This window comes from Psammomys obesus, unplaced genomic scaffold (genome assembly GCF_907164565.1).
Source record: "Psammomys obesus unplaced genomic scaffold, mPsaObe1.curated_primary_1811, whole genome shotgun sequence".
In the NCBI taxonomy this organism is placed as follows: Eukaryota; Metazoa; Chordata; class Mammalia; order Rodentia; family Muridae; genus Psammomys; species Psammomys obesus.
The window spans coordinates 27,573,397-27,594,789 of record NW_026585797.1 but is presented as its reverse complement, the minus strand read 5'-3'; the positions used below and the strand labels follow the sequence as shown (position 1 = coordinate 27,594,789).

At 36.8% G+C, this 21,393-nt stretch overlaps 1 protein-coding gene across 1 annotated transcript in view; it reads right to left on the bottom strand.

The window, feature by feature from the left end:
* Trdn (triadin) overlaps nucleotides 1-21,393 on the bottom strand; it is a 350,576-nt gene that overhangs the window by 24,967 nt on the left and 304,216 nt on the right. Inside the window, exon 21 of the mRNA XM_055599238.1 lies at nucleotides 17,487-17,525. Coding sequence (XP_055455213.1) covers nucleotides 17,487-17,525 — 39 coding nt within the window. The remainder of the gene's footprint in view (nucleotides 1-17,486; nucleotides 17,526-21,393) is intronic.

The window sequence follows — 21,393 nt, the reverse complement described above, 5'->3', positions numbered from 1 at the left end:
TCCTGATGAGACCTAATTGACTAGGATCAGAAGGAACGAAAGGAGACCTCCCCTATCACTGGACTTGGGGAGGGGCATGCAAGCAGAGGTTGGAGGAAGGAAAGGATTGGGAAGGGAGGAAGGAGGGAACCATAGGGGGGATACAAAGTGAATAAACTATAATTAATAAAGAATTTAAAAAATAAATACCAAAAAAAAATATTAGGAGCTAGAATTCACAAATCAGAGATAATATGTGATGATTATCTTTCTGTTAGGACTATAAGAGTACAAAAGTGGGAGTTACACCTCAGGGTTACTCATCATACACAACTTAGAGCCTATTCAATAAAATGAATTCATGCCTGGCACTGTAAACCTAGCTAACTAACCATGGCTAGTGAGCTATGGAGCCCTAGAAGAGAACCAACAACCACCACACTCCTAAACCACTATAATTCCTGACTATATTCTAAATATCCATCCCTGAACCCACAGGTAAGCTCAGGTCTCAGCCCTCATAAAAGGATTTTTTTCCCTTTGTGCAGGAGATGGAGTCGAATGCAGCAATCCACACTACCCAAATGTACAGATCAACTTACTGTGAGGTTATCATCCCCAACTGATACATCTACAACACAACTCCTATACATAAAGGCTCAGGGAACATCAAGACAGAAGGTTCATGAAGACTGTAAGAGCCAAGGAAACAAGGAAGTCTACTAAAATAGTGTTTTCTAAATTATGGAGCCAGAAGACTTCAACAATGAGAGAGTTTCTTCTATACATGACAGGGAGCTACACCCATGTAATTTTAACAACATAGTCATCTAAAGAAAACCTACATAATCATACACCAGTTAACCTCCAACAGAAATATGGAAAAAAAAATCTCACAAGGCCCCTCCCCTTGATGAAAAGCTACAGGCAATCAATGGCTACAGTCTTCTCCATGGATGAGCTCCCTGATAGGTTATGGAATTCCTACTGTGTATTCCTAAGCACATATTCTTATGAGCAACACTATATGGACTCAGAAAGGTGTATTTATACATACATATGTAAATACACAGACACATAAATAATGTGTATATAAAAATAATAATAAAAGGAGAAGTCATAAAGAAGAGAGGTAATGGAGGGAGCAGAAGTTAAAGCTGAAGGCAGGAGTGCTTGAGATGGAAATGATGGAAATACAATACACATGTAAAAATATATAAATAAAAAATAACATAAACAAATGAATGTCAACAAAAGCCTTCTAAGTTTATCAGATACATATTGAAATTTAATAAGCATCATTCAATAACCATGATTGCATTTACCCATGGCATTAAGGTAGCACACAATCATGGTTTTACAATTATGTCTCCTAATTGTTTATTGATATCTAAGCAAACAAAGCTTAATTAAGTGCCAGAGAAAAAGGCTCACAATTTATTGGGATATAAATTAATAATGCTAAAAATACGTTTTAAACGTAGGAGAAGCTTTTCAACATCAAGGACAGTAATATCCCATCAGATTTTTTGGTTGAAATATAGAAATAATGTGTTTTAAAATTAAATTCTTGTAACAAGATAAAAAAAAACTGAAATCACAGTAACTTAAATTATTTCAAGTAGGTAGTAATTGATACAACCATATAAATAACTCCCAATAAGCAGCAATATAAGGATATGCATGTTTGTGATTTTACTCATATTAGTAGCTTCAACTTTATATTTTATTATGTATTTTGAAATTATTTTAGTTAATGCAAAGAAATACTTCTCTTTTCTATTTTTTAGTATAAAGACGAAGGTCACAAACAATAGAAAGTAAAAGGTAAATAGTTATGAATCAAAAATACTTATGTTAGACAGAGATTATAAGTCAGAACATAAAATTAAGCCCAGAAAAGTATGAGGAGTCTACAATTTACTTATTAAGAGATTTTTGAATGTGTGAGAAAAATGATAAAAAGTTTGGCATAACATAGTTAGCAAATGATCTGGTGTGCGTGGCACAGACACAAAAAACTGATAAGAGACTCCACCCCAAATGAGACCCTTTTGACAATTGACAGTTGCTGAGGAAAGGAAAACACTAGTTTTGGAGGCCTCTGGAAAGCTCACCGTGGAACAACTAATGGTCCCCATACTCATGCACACAAGGGATGATATTCATTGGATTTAATGGGTTATTTTACAAAGATATGAGGACATAGAGTTGGGAGAACACATGGTGCAGAGGAACTACGGGAGCTCAAGCTGAGAAATGGGGCCTGGCTAGTATCACATTTCATTGCATCCATATATGTACAACACAAAGAATAATTTTTTACACCATTTTAAGGAGGAAAAGAGTTAAGTTTTGTATACAGTTCTTATTCAGAGACAAGCTACAGATTGGGCAAATTATATGCAAAACATATGATTTTAAAGGAACTGATCATTTATATATCTGTGTGTGTATATATATGTATATATGTAAATGACTCAATAACAAGCAAAATAAATTTGCCCAAAAAGTAAGCAAAGATGGGATTGACGTAGGTCCTCTGCAAATATGTTATAGTTGTGCAGCTTGGTCTTCTTGTGGGAGCCTAACAGTGGGAGTGGGGATTGTCTCTGACTCTTTTATAGGTTTTTGGGGTTCTTTTTCTCCTACTGGATTGCCTCTACGTAATACAAGGGGTGGTACCCAGTCTTACTGCAACTTGACATACATTGCTTGGTTGATATCCATGGGGGATTGGCTCTCATTTTTTAAACAGAAATGGAGGAAAAGTAGATGGGGCAGAGGGGAAGTGGAGGAGGAATGGGGCAGAGAAGGAGGGGAGACTGTGTTTGGCATGTAAAAAATATAATAAATATATGTACAAAAAGGGTTTGAACCCATATTTTCAAAAGGAGGGATATAAATGGTCAAAAGATACGTGAAAAAAAAAAATGCTGTCTCTAGCCATTCAGGAAATGTGAATCAATACTACAATGAGATATCATCCTCTACCTGTTAAAATGATATCATTAAAAAGATAAATACTGACTAGCTGGAAATGGTATAAAGAAAGGGGTACTCTGTTGGTCTTAAAAAGATAAATACTGACTAGCTGGAAATGGTATAAAGAAAGGGGAACTCTGTCGGTCTTCTATCAGTCAAAATGTAAGTTAGTGTAAACATTTTGGAAGATAATATGAAAAGTACTCAAAAACCTAGAAGTAAAATGAGCCTATTATACACTGATCCTGTTTGTCACTAGGAATTTCCCTATCCATGTTGAGATTCATTTCACTCCTGTTTGAACGTTATGAACTCTAATGCCCACACTATCCACAGTAACCTTGACCTGTAACCAAACAGTCCCATGGAAAGGGCAATAGACAAAGACAAGTTGGCACAAGGACACAGTCAAATACTGTAAAGGTTTCAGAAAAGAAGAAAAGTATATATTTTATGAGAATATAGATGGGGTCTGAACATACTCTGCTAGGCGAACCACCTAGGAAAAGACATCTAGCCAGGTTCTACATGTAGAACTATGTATTCCCTTAACGAGGGAATAAATACAGTAATTAACCTTACTGAGTTTTTCACAAACGCCTCAAAATTATTATATTAACTACATAAACATACATAATTATCTAAGAATTAATATTTGTGATTAAAGGGATAGCCTACATGAATGTTAAAAGTGCATTAATGTGAGGGTAGATAGAGTGTTGTCTACTAGAGTGGCACAGTCAGATAAAAGTCAAGAGCAAGCACTGCAGACTAATTTCTCCTGGGCTTATTGCTGTTTAAGAAGTCTGCTTACTCAGTTCCTGATAGATTTTCTGCTGGGGAAGCTTGTTTTAAGTGTAAGGGCACATTAACACACCTAGTTTGTGAAAGGACTGATTCTGTTCAGATCTATGCCCACAGCACTTGAAAACACAGCAGACACCAGCTCTGCTGGGATATACAGCTTGCCTGGAAAGGGCCATCTAACAGGCACTCTATCGTTTAAATTGGCTTGAAGTTTAATACCTAAATGGCACACCACATGTACTGAATGACCAATCCATGCTGCAGTCGATTTAAAATCTTATTATATTCTAGTAGAAGGCACTTTTACTCGTTTGCTTACATTTTAGTACTCTCAAATATTTTAAACACATACCCATAATATAGGAGGTGTAAATGAAGTATAAATGACCATACATGACTGCTACACTTAAAGAGAATATGCTTTATGATTATACGTGAATTTGGGCAACTACTGTGCTTTACCTTTCCTATGGAAGCACTCTCTCACAGTGGGGGGGGGGCTTTATTTATAAAATCCATTAGATTTCCACATGTTACTGGCTTGAAATAATGAATCACCATTAATTTAGAACATTTTTGGAGAATTAGCAGGAAATTGTATGAGGACTAGTGTTATTTATAATTGATGGAATTCAAGAAAAAAAAATCATAATAATTCTTTAAAAAATGATTCATCTCCAGAGATCAATGTCATAAGAATGGCCTTAGTAAGTAAAATGAAATCATTATTATAACTATTATTACTTACTAACTTATTTTGTTTAGCCCTAGCTGGCCAGTTACTCACTGTAACCCAAGCTGACCTTGAAACCACAGAGATTCACCTGCCTCTTCCTCCCTAGTATTAGAATAAAGGTGTGCACCACCACATCTGGCCTAGAACTGAACTCTTTTGTTTTTATTTTTGGAGTTTATAATTTAATTACATTTCTCCCTCCAAGATCTTCCATATACTCCTCTCTTCTCTTCTTCAAATTCATGGGCTCTTGTTTTCACTAACTGTCGTCCATTTCCAAATGATCAGCTCTGAACTGTTTTTCTTTGTAATTATATACATATATGCATACAACAAAAACTAAAACATTTCTTAAGCGAAGTTATGGCATATAGAAATGTGATGTGGTAGATAAAAGAGCGAAGATGGAATTCATGGTTTCACTGTTATTAAAAGCAGTAAAAATGGGCAGAATGGTACAAAAACAGTAGAAAATCTTCTAACTGAAGCCTACAGCTGATAAGTCTTTCCTTTCTCACTGCACAGGCACTCTGCTAAATTGTCTAGACGCCTGTTGTTTGCTTATGTTTCTTGAGATTTTACTGCCCTACAGTAAGTTTCTATGTAATACTTTAGCAATTGCACATACTACTCTTTTCACAATCAGATATGACTTAATTTTTTCTCAAATCAGTTGCAAGGACACTTTGGATACTGTAATTTACTCTTCAATGAACTGTAGATGATACTAAAAATAATTAGCAGCAAATAATTTATTTAATCAAGGATTGAGTATAAAATTTAGAGAAAGCTAATAGATTGGCAATTAACCGGGGTACCCAAACCATTTCTAAAAATACAGACAAGGACGAGCATCAGTACACTGCATAGTCACATTGTCATCCACATCTCCAGCAAGCATTGTCAGCACTTCATACTGTCTGAAGAACTTTATTATTTGCCTCTCACACTTATTTACCAGCAGAAACCAAATTCTAGTAAGTAAGTTTAGTCTCAGTAGTGGAAAGATAAAGACTTGATTGACGTTCTCTCCTGTAAACATCATTTTCAAAGAGCCTACAAAACAGTATCAACTCCAGATATCAAAAAATCATTGGAAAATGTGAGGTAGACTAGAACATGAAAGAAAAAGACATGATCATTTTTAATTGCCCCACGTACTAATATTGTAGACATAAAGTTTGTTTCTTATAAAATTTGTAATGACTTAGTAACATACAAGTTGGTCTGGAGTCAGAAACCTTTGGAATAGAAATATATTTCTTTCCTTGGCAAGCTGCTGTGTCTACAAAGGTGTGATTTTCTTCCAGTATAGAACAGCAAACCATCAGCTTCTTAAATAGCAAGTTTCTAAGCCAGCTTGGTTTACTTTTACCACTCTGAGCAATCTCTACTCTGACATACTTAATTAGCTTCTAAACTGAGTTGAAAACGTGGAAAATTATTTTTAGTGTACTGTGTCAAGGAGTTGACCTTTTGTGATTCTCACAAACTAATATTGCATAAAAATTAGACATTGCGGTGTCTGAGTGTGAAAGTATCATGCATGTATCTTCAGCATTTTTTAGTAGTACCTCAGTGTGATTATTGCTACAGAATTTCTCATTTATTTTCTAATATATATTGCCAACATTTTCTTCAAATTAAATTATTAGAAAAATTATCTTCTTTAATTATCTTCTTTTTTAATTTTAATTTTATTTTTATATTAATTACAGATTATTCACTTTGTATCCCAGCTGTAGCCCCCTCCCTAATTCCCTTCAAATCCCACTCTCCCTCCCTCTTCTCTTCTCTCCCATGGCCCTTTCCAAGTCCACTAATAGGGGAGGTCCTCCTCCCCTTCTATCTGACCCTAGCCTATCAGGTCTCATCAGGACAGGCTGTATTGTCTTCCTCTGTGGCCTGGTGAGGCTGCTCCCCACTCTAGGGGAGGTAATCAAAGAGCCAGCCCAATGAGTTCATGTCAGAGACAACCCCTGCTCCCCTTACTAGGAAATCCACTTGGATACTGAGCTGCCATGGGCTACATCTGTGCAGGAGTTCTAAATCTCCATGCATGGTCCTTGGTTGGAGTATCAGTCTCAGAAAACACCCTTGAGCCCTGATTTCTTGGTCCTGTTGCAGTCCTTGTGGAGCTCTTGTCCTCTCCAGGTCTTTCTTTCTCCCCCTTCTTTCATAAGATTCCCTGTAGTCTGCCGAAAGTTTGGCTATGAGCCTCAGCATTTGCTTTGATATCCTGCTGGGTAGAGTCTTTCAGAGGTCCTCTGTGATAGGCTCCTGCCCTGTTTCCTGTTTGCTCCCTCTTCTGATGTCTGTCCCATTTGCCTTTCTGAGTGAGGATTGATCATCTTACCCTGGGTCATCCTTCTTGCTTAGCTTCTTTAGGTGTACAGATTTTAGTATGTTTATCCAATATTATATGTCTAATGTTCACTTAAAAATGAGTTAGAGATGGCTCAGTGGTTAATTATCTTCTTAAATCTGCTAGACAATGTACTATAATATGTGGTTTCTCACAGTGTCTTCAACTGAGCTCTGTCTTTATATTAAAAGATGAGCCAAGATATAATAATTTAGGGAAACATTTACTTAAATGAAGATCAATTTGCTTCTTTATGAGTCTCTGATGCCCTACATAGACTATTTGATATATATGAAGAGCTTTCATGAGACTTTGTTAACTCAACAATCTGTTGTTTTTACTACTAATTAAAACTAGAATTCTTAGTGTCTGCTTTGAAACACTGCTAGGTAGAGTCTTTCAGATGCCTTTTGTGGTAGACTCCTGTCATACGTTCAATGCACATCCCATTTGTCTTTCTAAATGAGGATTAATCACCTTCGCCTGTGTCCACTTTCTTGATTATCTTCTTTAGGTGTGTAGATTTCATTATGTTTATCATATCTTGTAGGTCTATATAAGCGAGTATATACCAAGTTTGTCTTTCTCCTTCTGGGATACTTCACTCAGAATGATCTTTTCTAGATCCCATCACTTGCCTGCAAATTTCATGATTTCCTCCTTTTTGATTGCTGAGTAGTATTCCATCGTGTAAAAATACCACAATTTCTGTATCCATTCCTCCGTTGATGGACATCTGGGTTGTTTCCAAGTTCTGGCTATTACAAATAAAGCTGCTACGAACATGGTTGAACAAATGTGCAGGGAATCATATGAAAGAAGGGAAGTTAGTATGATATGGAAAGGATAGGAGCTCTACAAGGACCAAATATATCCGGGCACAGGGTCTTTTCTGAGACTGACACTCAACCAAGGACCATCTATGGATATAACCTAGAACTTCGGCTCGGATGTGGCCCGTGGTAGCTCAGTAACCAAGTAGTTTTCCAAAGTAAGGGGAACAAGGACTATTTCTAAGAGGATCTCAAGGGCAGGCTGTTTGACCCCCCCCCCCCCCAGGGGAGGAGCAGTCTGATAGGCTACAGAGGAGGACTTTGCAGCCAGCCCTGAAGGTACCTGATAAAACAGGGTCAAATGAAAGGGGAGGACATCCTCCCCTATCAGTAGACTTGGAAAGGGGCAGGGAGGAGACCAGGGAGGGAGTGAGGGGTTAGGGAGGGAATGAGGGAGCGGGATACAGCTGGGACACAGAGTTAACAAAGTGTAACTAAAAAGAAAAATAAAATTAAAAAAAAATAAAACTAGAATTCTAAGCAAGGCATTATTTTAAAGCAGGGGCCTAATTCAGTTTACTGATATTGTAGAAAATTTCATCCTTTTCACAATGAGATTAGTAGTTGAATTACTGCTGAAGAGATCTGGACTTAAATAGATGCCATTGATTTACTTAAGTGACATCATTGATTTTTAAAGAAACTGTAGCCTTATTAAATTGAAAAGAACTATACTGATCTGTTTGGATTAATTTTAAAAACACCTGAAACTACTAGTTCTCTTACTTCTGCTTACTTCCATCATGACTATTTCCTAAAAAAAATATCTACTCTTTGTCTTTGAGGCTGCAGCTTTCTCAGAGTATCTTTAAATATACAGAAAAATACATTTTTTTTTCCTCATTCAGTTTTAGAAGTAACATCTGAAACTCTGGTAATTTATTTTCTTCTCCTTCAGATTTAAAACTTGCTTTTAAGATTATTAATGACTCCACTTTATGCATGTCAATGAATTCTTCGCAGTCATTATCTTACAGTCAATTTCTGCTACATTTAACATCCTAAATTATTTCCTCCACGATTCAAAAGCAATATCTCTAACTTTTAAGGCACTCTGCATGTTGTCTTTTTCTTCTTCTTCTTCTTCTTCTTCTTCTTCTTCTTCTTCTTCTTCTTCTTCTTCTTCTTCTTCTTCTTCATGTGTTTAAAGTTCTTTCATGGTCCAGTTCTCCTCCCTAGACCATAATCTCCTTCATGGTTATTCATTCCGTTTTTCTCCTTTCCCTCTTCACAAGCTCTGTGAGAAATTAAGCTCAGCCAGTATATCTGCACTAGGGTAGCTGGAATACCATCACAGCCTCTTTCCCTATCTTTCTGACAAATGTACCTGTGTACATGACCCAAAGAAACTTATGCTTTAAGATGTCTTTCTTCTCTATAGAGATGGGTAATATTCTACACAGACATAACTTCTGAATTTGTTTTTATGCCAGTATATCAGTTCTCACATAGTGAACACTTTAAATGTGTTAAGCAGTCCAAATTTACTTGGTAGAAAAATCTATCATTTCTTTTGTAATTTGAATCATCCTATAATATGTGGATATCTTCAAATTGTCCCAAAACAGAATTCTAGGGATTATCCTAGACTTTTCTCAATACTCTCTTTTATGACCAGACTATGGAAACATTTATATCATGTCTACTATCTCATTTTTACTTTCTATCCTGCTAATAGTCTACAAAAATCTTCCATACCTCTGAATGACAGTTCAATAGTCTGTGTGTACAGAATATGATCTTCTTAATTCATGAGTTATCTGTTTAATTTCTAGATTTTGTGTACCATCAAAATCAGCGAGTTCAAAATATGTTTTAGACTGAATCTCAGTTTTCTTAATTGCATTTGGTTCTCTCCATTTCATTTCAGATAAAGGACATCTTTGAGTACCTGGGGTTGATTGCAGTGCTGTGGGTTTCTAGCGTCATTCATTCGCATTTTCTACTTCACATTAGGTGCTTAGCAATGATGAAACCTTTGTCGCTCCTGGTTTGACCCGCTGTTTACCACAACTAGCTGTAATTTCTCTTGCTGATAATTACTCATGTTTTGAAGCCCTCCTTTGAGTTGTTGGCCAGAGCTGTCTAAGAAACTCCCCAACACATACAGCCTATTGTTACCCTTGGCTACCCGCCAGAGGTGGAAGGTAAATCCCTATTGCTGAAACAAGTTCCACAGGCTGTTGAATTGGAAGTGATTTGAATAACCCCTACCTGAGGACTTGCTCTCATGGTACCAGAAAGGACCATGCAAACCTTCCCAAGGAGAAAGATCACCAACTGCCCCACTTGGTTATGATGCCTGTGAACTACGTCAATGATCAGCATTGTAAGAAAACCCTAGGGGGAGACTTTGATATCTGGTGAACTTTCAACACCAGGAATAGCATTCCTGGTACTAGAAATCAAGCTAAAAATCATCCGTGGTAGTGAGGTCGTGCTGTTGGACAAATCAACAGCCACTAATTTACTAAATCAGCATAATCCCTAAAATCTGTAAACATTTGTCTTTATTATCTGAGGGAAGAAATAAGTGCAGTCTTCAGCCTTCTTCAAAGAGACTTCTTTTTGGAATAGATGGAGAACCCTACAGAAAACCACAACCAATCGATATGCAGAGTTATGGAACAGAGTCCCAGTGAGTGCCATTTTAAACCACTCCCATACCTAAGGCTCCAGGAACATTGCAGCAGAGGGGGGGCAGAAAGACTATAAAGACAGAGGATCAGGGGCTTTTCTATGAGATTGTGTCTCCTAGCAACAGCAGAGTCTACACTGGTAGAGTCTCACCAGCGTTCCTACTCACAAGTGAGCTAAACAATTAGAACACCAACAAACATGCCAAACTGCTTGGGGGAAAGCCCGGTGGCCTGAACCCTACACAGAGAAGTGTAGGCTCTGAGTGAAGCTGGAGTGGGAGCGGTGGTCCTCCCCGGGGAAGGACACATTACTTGGTTTTCTGATGCCAATTATCCCTAAACACATATGTACGAGTAAGCTTATATGGACTCATCAGGTTCTGTTTGGGAGTGTACACAAAGAGACTGTAACTGCAGCAACAATTGATGGAAAAAGTAGTCATGAATTTGAAAGAGAGTAGGGAGGGGTGTGTGGGAGAGTTTGGAAATAAGTTTGAAAGAGAAGGGAGAGACGTTGTAATTAAAAGAGTCATGAAAAATTAGCAAAAAAATAAATCTATTCATGTTTGAGATGTCTTATATCTGCTGTCTTGAGTATCGCTCCTGAGAAACTAGTATTTTCTTCTGTGTTCACAATTTGTGAGCCTTATCCATGCACTTTTGCTTGAGTATTATTTTACTTATTTTTCCATTACTGTTTTCTGTATATAATCCTTTCTCTCTCTCTCTCTCTCTCTCTCTTTGTGTGTGTGTGTGTGTATGTGTGTGTATGTGTGTGTGTTGTGTCTTGTGTGCAAAGTGAAAGGCAGCCTGTTTGGGGAGACAGAATGCAGTGGGTACCAGTCACCATTTCGTGAAGAATACTATGGCCGCCCGGCGGTAGAGCTTCAAGCAACAAATGTAAGAATGGCTAGTTAAGGATTTCATATGTTTTCTCAGAAAGAGATGATGAGAGTCAGAGCATCATCAAAAAAGAGCATGAGTAGAAAACAAATTTGGGGACATTTTGGAGTGTGTGGAATATGGGAAAGAGGAAAGAGGACCTTGGAGAAGTTTGAATCAGTGCAATTGATTGTAAATCATGATTAGCATTTACAGAAATAAAGAACATCACCAAAGAAAGAAAGAAAGAAAAAAGAAAGGGGAATAAATGCTATTTTTTATTTTGGGGGGGGGGATTTAGGCGAGTCAAGGGTTTCAAGTTTGCACGGTCTGCACTTTTCTTTTCTTTTGTCTGGTAGTCCTTTTTAAAATTTTTATTAATTACACTTTATTCACTTTGAATCCCCCCTGTAGCTCCCTCCATCCTCCCCTCTCAATCCTACTCTCCCTCCCTCTTCTCCAGTCAGGCCCCTCCCCAAGTCCACTGATGGGGAGGGTCTTCCTTTCTTTCCTTCTCATCCTAGTTTATCAGATCTCATCAGGAGTGGCTGCATCTTCTTCCTCTGTGGCCTGGTAAGGCTGCTGCCCCCTGAGGGGGAGGTGATGAAAGAGCAGGCCAATCAGTTCATGTCAGATACAGTCCCTATTTCCAATACTATGGAACCCACTTGGACACTGAGCTGCCATGGGCTACATATGTGCAGGGGTTCTAGGTTTTTGCTTTGATTTTAACAAGATGAGATACACACAGAATTAATTTATGAGATTTTAGAACCCTTAAGTTGTCATATAAATATTATTTTCTTAATCAATAAACTAAATTAGTGTTTATTATTTTGGCAAATCCCTTTGCAAAAAAATATCCTATTTTGATTCTAAACCTTCTCCACATTTATTAAAGTGTGTTTCACAAGGAACCAATTGTGTATACACATGTACATATACATATATTAAAGACATATGTTATAATGTGTTGATATGATTATAAATTGTTAAATGCTTACCCAAACTGAGCAAATTTACATACATATATTACCTCATATATTAGAATTTCTATGTTTTCTTTTGGTGGTGATAATAATACTTAAATTAAATTCTCTTGACAAAACTTATGTATTTTATTATCATTAGCTCCAGCCAATGTCTACTGTGTTTTGACTGTTCTAACAACCCCACAGGCTGAGTGCCTTACAAACAACAAAAAGACATGTGTGACATTTTTTAAGACTATAAAAAGAAAGTAAGTTGAAGTTCAAGATGCTCATTGACATGTACAACAAATACCTGGTGATGGCTTTCTGGTTCATAAACAAACCTGCTGTGCTGTATTTTCAGGAGAGAGAAGGGGCAAGGTAAATCTCCAAGACCCCTCAGACACCTGTAAAGATCCTACCTCCTGATTTGTCACACAGGTAATTTATCTTTCAGCGCGTTGATTTGGGGAGTACCAAGATATATTCATAGAAATTATTGCTTTGTACTTTTGATCCCAAAACTTATCTCCTACAACTGAACATGTGTATTACTAACATTTTCCCATGTCCTTTATAATCAGCAAATGTCCAATCCTGAGGGATCATCCTAAGATGCAGCATGTAAAGTTTCTTTTAAACCATTTATTATTTTAGTTACTATAGATTTCTCCTGAATATAATTAACTATTCATAAATTTCCTAATAAAATACATATTCTACTCGTTTTAACTATCTGCATATGATATTTAAAAGTATATTAATATCTGCTATTCCTCTAGCATTAATGTCATCTTGTATCATTGTGTACTTCCAATTATTATCGCATAAATAGCTCATTTTTTCTCCAAAGAAATGCAGGTTTGATTAATGATGAAGTTTGGTAAACACTGCCTGATTTTCTAAATAGGTGTTGTCTACATGTTGAGAAAGAACTTTATCCTATATTTTGCCATTAACATGTTCGGAGGAAAGAGCAACTAAGCAAAGTGATCCTCACACACACTCTTCCTGATTAATCTCATCTTTCATTAAGTTTTCTTTGCTCAAGGGAAATTTTCCTTCCCCTTAATTAAAACAATTCCCTTCGCTTTCAGTATAGAACCCAATAGTTTGTAGAGCTGGGACACCACCTCTAATGAATATTTTTCTCTGCAGCATCATTGCTGCCCCTCTTCCTAGAATTTCTCCACCTTGCAAAAACATGGAAATGAAAATAGTTCAAAGCTTCCCTGTGTGGGAATCTTACTGTTTTCCCTGAGTTATACTTAAGAAACAAAGCTGCCCGTGTTCTTCGTTCAGTTACAATGGAGGAGCTGCCCTGTTAACTCCTGTAGTCAGATTTCTGCTCCCACTGCTCCTCTGAACGAATCTTCTCAAAGGTCATAGGATGACAGCTTTATTTCTCAAGTATAATGGCCCTTTTCCCCCCTGTCATCATGCCTCTTCACCTTTCTGAAAGAGACAATGGTTCTAACTGTTGGCATTTTGACTTTTCCTTGAAAGGTCTCTACTGCACATTGGGACCCTGGCACTCTTTACTGCCTGGTTTCCTGCTAAGGCATTTCCTGCTTTGCTTCTGGATTGTTTACTTTCCCAGGAAGTGGTACTGTCAAGGTTCCCATCTTTTCTCTCTATGTCCTCGGTCTTATTGAACTCATTTTCTCTTGTCTTCTGACTCTTCCAAGACTCTTAATACATGGTTACAGTCTGAGGATTCAAAGCCATCATGTCTCATCTTCCAAGGCCTGTGGACCGCCTCTGTGTGAATGCCCCACATTCTGTCCACGGCATGTTTGCAGCTTGTGTAAGTACCCCTACTGCAGCCTCTTATGCTTGAGACCTGGAAGTTATAACAGCGCTACAATCATCTGCATCTGTTCTCTGACCAGGAAACGTCTTGACAATGACAGGTGCTACAGCCCAGTACAGGGAGAATGTTGCCGCTCTCTCCACATGCCCATTCATATTTTGTTCCCATTCTTCATATCCCTAGAGGAACTCATGACAATTGTCAATAGATGTTTGCAATGTGCTCTAAGGATGAATGCTTTTATTTTGTTGTATTTTGTTTTTTTCCAGACAGGGTTTCGCTGTGTAGCCTTGGCTATCCTGGATTTACTTTGTAGACCAGGCTGACCTTGAACTCACAGTGATCTGGCTGCCTCTTCCTCCCTGAGTTCTGGGATTATAGGCCTGCAACACACCCATCTGGCTGAATGATTCTTAAAGAATCTTTAGATGCTGAACATGAGTCATGGGTATAATTAATTTTGAAATTGAATAATTAACTAATCACAGATATTATAAGATCATCATTTCTTGTCTATATTGCCTCTATAATGTGGTTACATTTCTTTTATAATACTGAGGTTATAATAAAAAATTTGGCTTTAAATCACAAATAATTTTTTTCTACAAGATGTTACTCCATATGCCCTTATGACTGACAATACTCTTCTTCCTCACTCTGGTCCTCAAGGTTCTCAATTTTATTTTTCCCAGGCACAAGGCCTGGGTTTCAAGAAGCCCTTTTATTAATGGGCTTCATCCAATTGCTGCACTCTTTTCCTCTTCCACTCATCTTATTACCTCATGGGGTCTCTTGGAATGTTTGAGTCTCTTCTCCTGCTTCCCATTAATATGAGCCTCAGTGTGGATTCTAAACTCCCTTACAAATACAGCTACCACATATAGAAGCTGACTTATACGGCAAAACAACATGTCTTTTGCATGTAACACTCTTGGTAGGTGAGTATGGTGACTGCCATGCATAAGATAAGGAAGCTGGAGTTCAGAAGCAGTAAGCCAGTTAATTCATACCTTTAACAAGTGGCAAAGAGAATCAAGTTCAGCATCTTTCCAGCACAAAGTCAACACTGTCACCATTGTCATAATCAACTTCCTATCTCAGAAGCTCTTACGTATTCCAAAGTTTATAGTTTATATCATCACCGTGAGGATTCCACTGATCATTCCACACTCTAGGAATGCCTTCACCATCTAGCATCCTAGAACACTCTTCACTAGTATTGTAATCAGGTGGAAATAGTTCATGAATATAGCTCTAATTGTACGCTTTTGTAAATAAAATACCATCTTATCACATATTTGTAAATTTCATATCGTCAACAAATTGCAGACACGTGGCAGTGAGAATAGCATGCTATATGTTCTCAATCATTTGCTTATTGGTTACATTTAATTAAAATGCTTTTCATGCTTATTTATTTTTATTTATCTAATTTTGCAAATTTTTTATTTTTGTAAAAATGTGTAAAAATACATATTACCAACAGAAATATTGTGTAAATTTAAATTAAAATACTCTTTCTTATAATTAGTAAGGTTTTAAATGCTAAGATACTTTTCATAATATAAGTCAGATCTAGGAAGACAGATATTGAATGTTTCCTCTTATATTGCGTGAAAAGTACAATGAGATAGGAGAAGAAAAGAGAGAAGAGACTAATGGGAACTGAATGGCAGTCAAGATTCATTATATACCAATTAGAATTTAAAAAATCACTATAAAACATTTAAATTTTCTCCTATCATTTATATGTAGCTATTTCAAAATAATCTAAAGTTCATACAGTTAATTGTTTTAAAAGCCTATTTCTTCTATTTTTAATATGCTATCTTTCTTTGAAAAGTTAAAAAAACAAATATCTCCTAAAGCAGAAGTAAATATTTAACAAGATGTGATAGTAGATAATTGATAGCATGAATATTACCTTTTGTTTTAGATACCAGCATCAAAATACAGGGTGAAATGCAGTAGTATGCTTCCATGATATGATGATATAATGTAGCTTGTATGTATTCGAATACTCTCACTGACTAAGCAGTGGGATTGTTAACAACACAGCACATTTTTTTATGTATTCATATCTGAAGTTTAGTGATAATTTTTGATATCAACATGGAAGAGAAGCAGATCCTGGTCACCGTACTATCCATTTTCCTACAGTCTAAGACTGAAAACTTTCCTACTGAGTACAAACGAACCCTGTCTCCGCAGCCTTTACCGTTTTTTTATGCAGTCTTCCTGAAACCAAGTGTTAAAAATGAGAAAATCACTACATTTCTTTTCATGCTATGGTATTATTTTTATGAAAAGTTTCAGTGATCATTTGTGTTAAATTAAACATGTGATGGAGAAAAAGTATTATTTATGACTATTACTTAAATATATGTTAAATTTGTGCAAATGAAAATATGCTAATATTCTTAAACCAAGTTTATGAATGTTTGCCCTTCTGTAGAGCTATTTTCACTGCACAGAGAGATTGGAATATAGACATAACCACATATTGTTTGGGTCTGTACACAATAATTTCTACATAGGGAAAGTAGAAGTATCTCAGATAGGGTTGGCAGTAGAAAGATTGCCATTAACTAGAATTTTCCACTGGATTTATGGATTTTCTGCTTCACCTGTTCAAGGTTTCTTCTTTAACCTCCATCATTTGCTCTAAGTACTCAGCTCATCTTGATTCCGTCTCTTACAAAACCCTGTTTTTAGGAAGTCTACTTTAAAAATACCAGTGGACAGGAGAGACAGAGGACAACAGTGTTTTCCACACAGACTTAAATTTTGATTCCCCTCGCCTAGTGCCAATGTATGAGAACTGTGTTCCTCACGTCCCCTGATGCCCACAGGTATGCCAACACTCCACTCAATGCACGCCATAAACAGACGATAGATAGATAATTATAAAAATAAATACAAATAATAGAAATTTTAATTTAAATTTCCAAGAGAAAGAATCACCTCTCGGAGGGTACATATCTAATGACTGAAAAAGAAAATGACCAAATCTTCAGTTTGAGCTATTTGTCACCACTAATTTAAAATAAACAGTGTTTGAACATCAGGGAAAGTAAGTGTGTGAGACTCAACAACTGTATACATAGACAAATTGCTAGTATTTATCATGCTCTGGTTAGAAAATCTGACATCCCAACTGATTCCTCAGTGTTTTGAAAAGTGTCTATTTGCAGTGTATGTAGAGAGGAAACACTGGTTGGTCACAGTTCTAGTGTGTAAATGGACTTGCTTGAACATGGTCTCCAGGAAGCACAGACTATATTTAAAATCATGTTTTAGTTTTAACATACATTTAATCCCATTGCTTGTAACTTTTCGGCATATGGAGAGTGTCCACTGTTGTTTTTGTTTATTTTGTTTACTCCATGTTTTGGTAGTCCCACAGCTTAACAGCCATTCTTTGTCAAACCCCAAAGACCTCCTATTCCTTTGCAAGTGACACCAAGTGCCCTTACCTGCTTTGGAGATCTTCTCAGCTTTTTTGGTTTCAGGTACTGGAGTGAAAGACACAAACAAACACAAAGAGATGAAAATATGTAGCAAAAAGTAGTCAGCACCAATTGGATCAATAGGGTTGTTTTTCCTAATAAGTTCTCAATTTCAATTATAGCCACATATGTTAACAATAAGGCAACACTGTACATTTACTTAAAATACTCTTGACTTTAAAATCCATCACCTAAAGAAGCTTTCCCATAACTGATGGCCTGAGGTAGATCCCTGAGACTCACTTGCCCTGAGGCAAGAACCAGCTCCTGCAAGTTGTCCATCTGACTTCTGCACCTACATACATCATGGCATGGGCACAGCCGCTTTCATGATGCACCTATACATGCCCGTGTATACATGTGCACACTCACACACTCACACATATTTGAAATGTAACAATATGTTTTAAAAATTCAGCCTATCAAAATTCTTAAACTAGTGAAGCTGGGCCTGGTGGCTCCCACCTTGAATCTTAACACTCTAGAGGCAGAGGCTGGCAGATGTATGAGAGCCTGAGACCAGCCTGGTCTACATCCTTAGATCCTGGCAGGCTAGGGCTACGCAGTGTCGTCTTAACTCAAAAAGACAAAAAGAAAAACAAAACAAAACAAAAAATAATCTTATGCTAGTCAAATCATTTGTATTGTCTTTGCTACAGACAGCATCTTGTTATTTTTAAAATTCAACAATTATTAAAAACAAGGAAATTAGATAAACCTGCTCAGAAAAAAAAGAGTGCCCTTACTTTTCCTAATTTAACAAAATTTAATCAATTTACTGTGGACTGCCACAGACTCAATTCACGGAGCGCCACCTGGTGGTTTCCTTCATAATTTCAAAACGATAAAATTAAGTTTACTTCTGTTGTTACTATTTTTTAATCAATTAATTTGCCTATATTAATTATAAAGTTATAAGTAGTCCACAAGATGGACCACCTGTTATTTTTTTGTCATAAGTCAATGTTTTTGTCTAGAAATCCTGCAGTCTAACTTAAAGTGTATAGTTTTTGTTTTGTTTTGTTTTGTTTTGTTTTGTTTTGTTTTTGTTTTTGTTTTTCGGGGCAGGGTGGTGTTTCAAGACGTGGTTTCTCTGGACTGCCTTGGCTTTCCGAGACCTGCTCTGCAGACCGGGCTGGGGTGGAACTCACAGAGATCTGCCTTTCTCTGTCTCCTTGAGTACTGGGGTTATAGGTTTACGACACCGCACCCAGTTCTCTTCAGTGACAGAATCAACTTAATTAATACGATAATGACTAATTTTCAAAATTTCTGGTTCATTCTATATATAACTGAGCTTGCCTAGGATTTGTGCTTCTCATTCTTGGCACAGAAACTTCTTCTGACTAATTTACAACACACAATAGTTGTCTTCCTTCAAAGAGCATAAAACCTGACCTCATAATTGCGCTATTCTTTGAGCATAGATTATGTGTCAAGTTCACATTAGTCAATTCTATTCAAGGTTTCTCCCAGTGTATTTTCATTTTCCTTTTTAATAAAAAAGTGCTTCATTGTGAAGAACTTGCAAATAAAAATTAGCACAAAGATTAATGTAGTTAATAGGACATTTGCCTGCGCAAACCCAGAGTATGTGCATCTCAGTTAACTTCTGTACAGTTGGCCATTCTCTGTACAACTGCACTGTTCTCAACACCCTGCTTTAGCAAATACTCAAATAGTGAATCATGCAAAAGTGTTTTTGGTGCTGATGCTGTACTTTTTACATATTCTGCACACATTGCTCTTTCTTAGTTGACACGTTCACTTTATTTATAGGATAATATTGATATGCCTCAATGAGATGTAAGTAAAATTTCATATCGATGTATTTATATTCTGTAACCCTTCTTGAGGTATTCCATCAGAGTAAGAACTTGATCTTTAGTACACAGGTTTCCGGATTTGAAGTTTGTCCTTCGGATTTCAGGCTTATTTTGGTCCAGTATTTTCTCACTGGGCTCTCTTTTGTCTCACTTGGAATGGTAATGTATATATTGTGCCATTTTATGTTGGAAGTATGTGATTTTTTTTTTATTTTTATTTTACGCAGCCTTCCAGTTAAGAGATTGCTATGGGTCTCCAAAGATAACTTGAACTTTAGACTTTTAAACAATGTTGATACTGTGATAGACTACGGGGTCTTTTGAAGTTGGACTAATGTATTTTTTGCATTTTTGATATGGTACAAGCCTATGGAAGCCAGGGAGGGAAATGTGGTCGTTTGAATAAAAATGCCCTCCGTAGCTTCATATATTTGATTACTTAGTCATCAGAGAAGAATACTACTTAAAAAAAGATTAGGAGGTGTGGCCTTGTTGGAGTGCACATGGCCTTCTTGGAAGAAATGAGTTTCTGGGGGTGGGCCTTGAGGTTTCAGATGCCCATGCTATGGCCCGTGGCTCTCTCTCTGCTTGGGGTTGAAGATGAAGCTCCCAGCTACTTCTCCACCACCACACAATACTGCTACCATGCTCCCTGCTAGGATGATAATGGTTTAAGCCTCTGAAACTGCCAGGCAGGTCCCCATTAAATGTTTTCATTTATAAAAATGCCTTGGTTAGTGTCATCTCACAGACTTAAGCAGTGACTAAGATAGAGTTGAACCTCTGTTTAAGGGTTGTTCAGCCATTTGTGTTTCATCTTTTGAGAAATCTGTTTTAGTTCTCTATCCTATTTTTAAAATTTGAATTTTTTGTTTCCTTGATGCCCATTATTCTTTATTTGTTTCTCAAATATAGAACTGGTAAAAAAAAATATTTTTCCATTTTGCACCCTATTTTTTTTTTTTGTTTTGTTTGTTATGCAGAAGCTTTTTAATTTCATGAGGTTCTGGTTATTAACCATTGGTCTTATTACCTGTGCCACTGGCATCTTAATTAGAAAGTATTTTCCTGTTTTATCAAGTTTAACATGATTACTTATTTTCACTTCTATTAGATTCAGGATACCTGCCTTATGTTAAAGTCCTTCATCCACTTGGAGTTGAATTTTGCAGCATGATAATTATGGTACTACTTGTATTCTTCTGCTTGCACCCTTGCAGTTTAACAAACCCTATTTTTTTAAGACTACAATTCTTTTTTTAAGTTTTTTATTAATTACACTTTATTCACTTTGTATCCCCCCTGTAGTGCCCTCCCTCCTCCCTCCATCCCTCCCTTCTTTCCCCTTCTCCACACATGCCCCTCCCAAAGTCCACTGATAAGGGAGCAAATTCTATTTCTTGAAGATGTTCTTTTTGCCAGTGTGTAATTTTGGCTTCTTTGTCAAACATCAGCTGTCCTTAGGTTTGTGGACTTAATGTCTTGTTCCTCGATTCCATTCCATAGATCAGCATGTCTGTTCTTATGCCAATGCCATGCTGCTTCTGTTACAAGAGCAGTGCAGCTTGAGAGTTGGGCTGGTGGGACCCCAGAAGTTCTTTTAAAATCAGGATTGTTTTAGCAAGCTTGGATTTGTGTGTGTGTGGTGTGTTTCCATATATAGCAGAAAATAGCCACTTCAATTTCTGTGAAGGATTGTGTTGGAATTTTTTAGGTCGCTTTTAGTAGAATGGCCATGTTCACTGTATTATTCCTACAGACGTATTAACCCTGGAGATCATTTCATCTTCTGATGGATTCTTCAATTTCTAACTTCAGTATCTTTTTCTTTGAAGTTTTTAAAAAATTAATTATTTTTTAATTAATAACAGCTTATTCACTTTGTGTCCCAGCTGTAGACCCCTACCTCGTCCCCTCCCAACCTTACCCCCTGGGTAAGATAACTTCAATATCTTAAAGGTTTTATTGTATGAGTTTTTCAACTACTTGTTTAGAGTTGCCCCAAACTATTTTAGTTAATTAGTTCTGTTAGTTATTATTCATTTAGT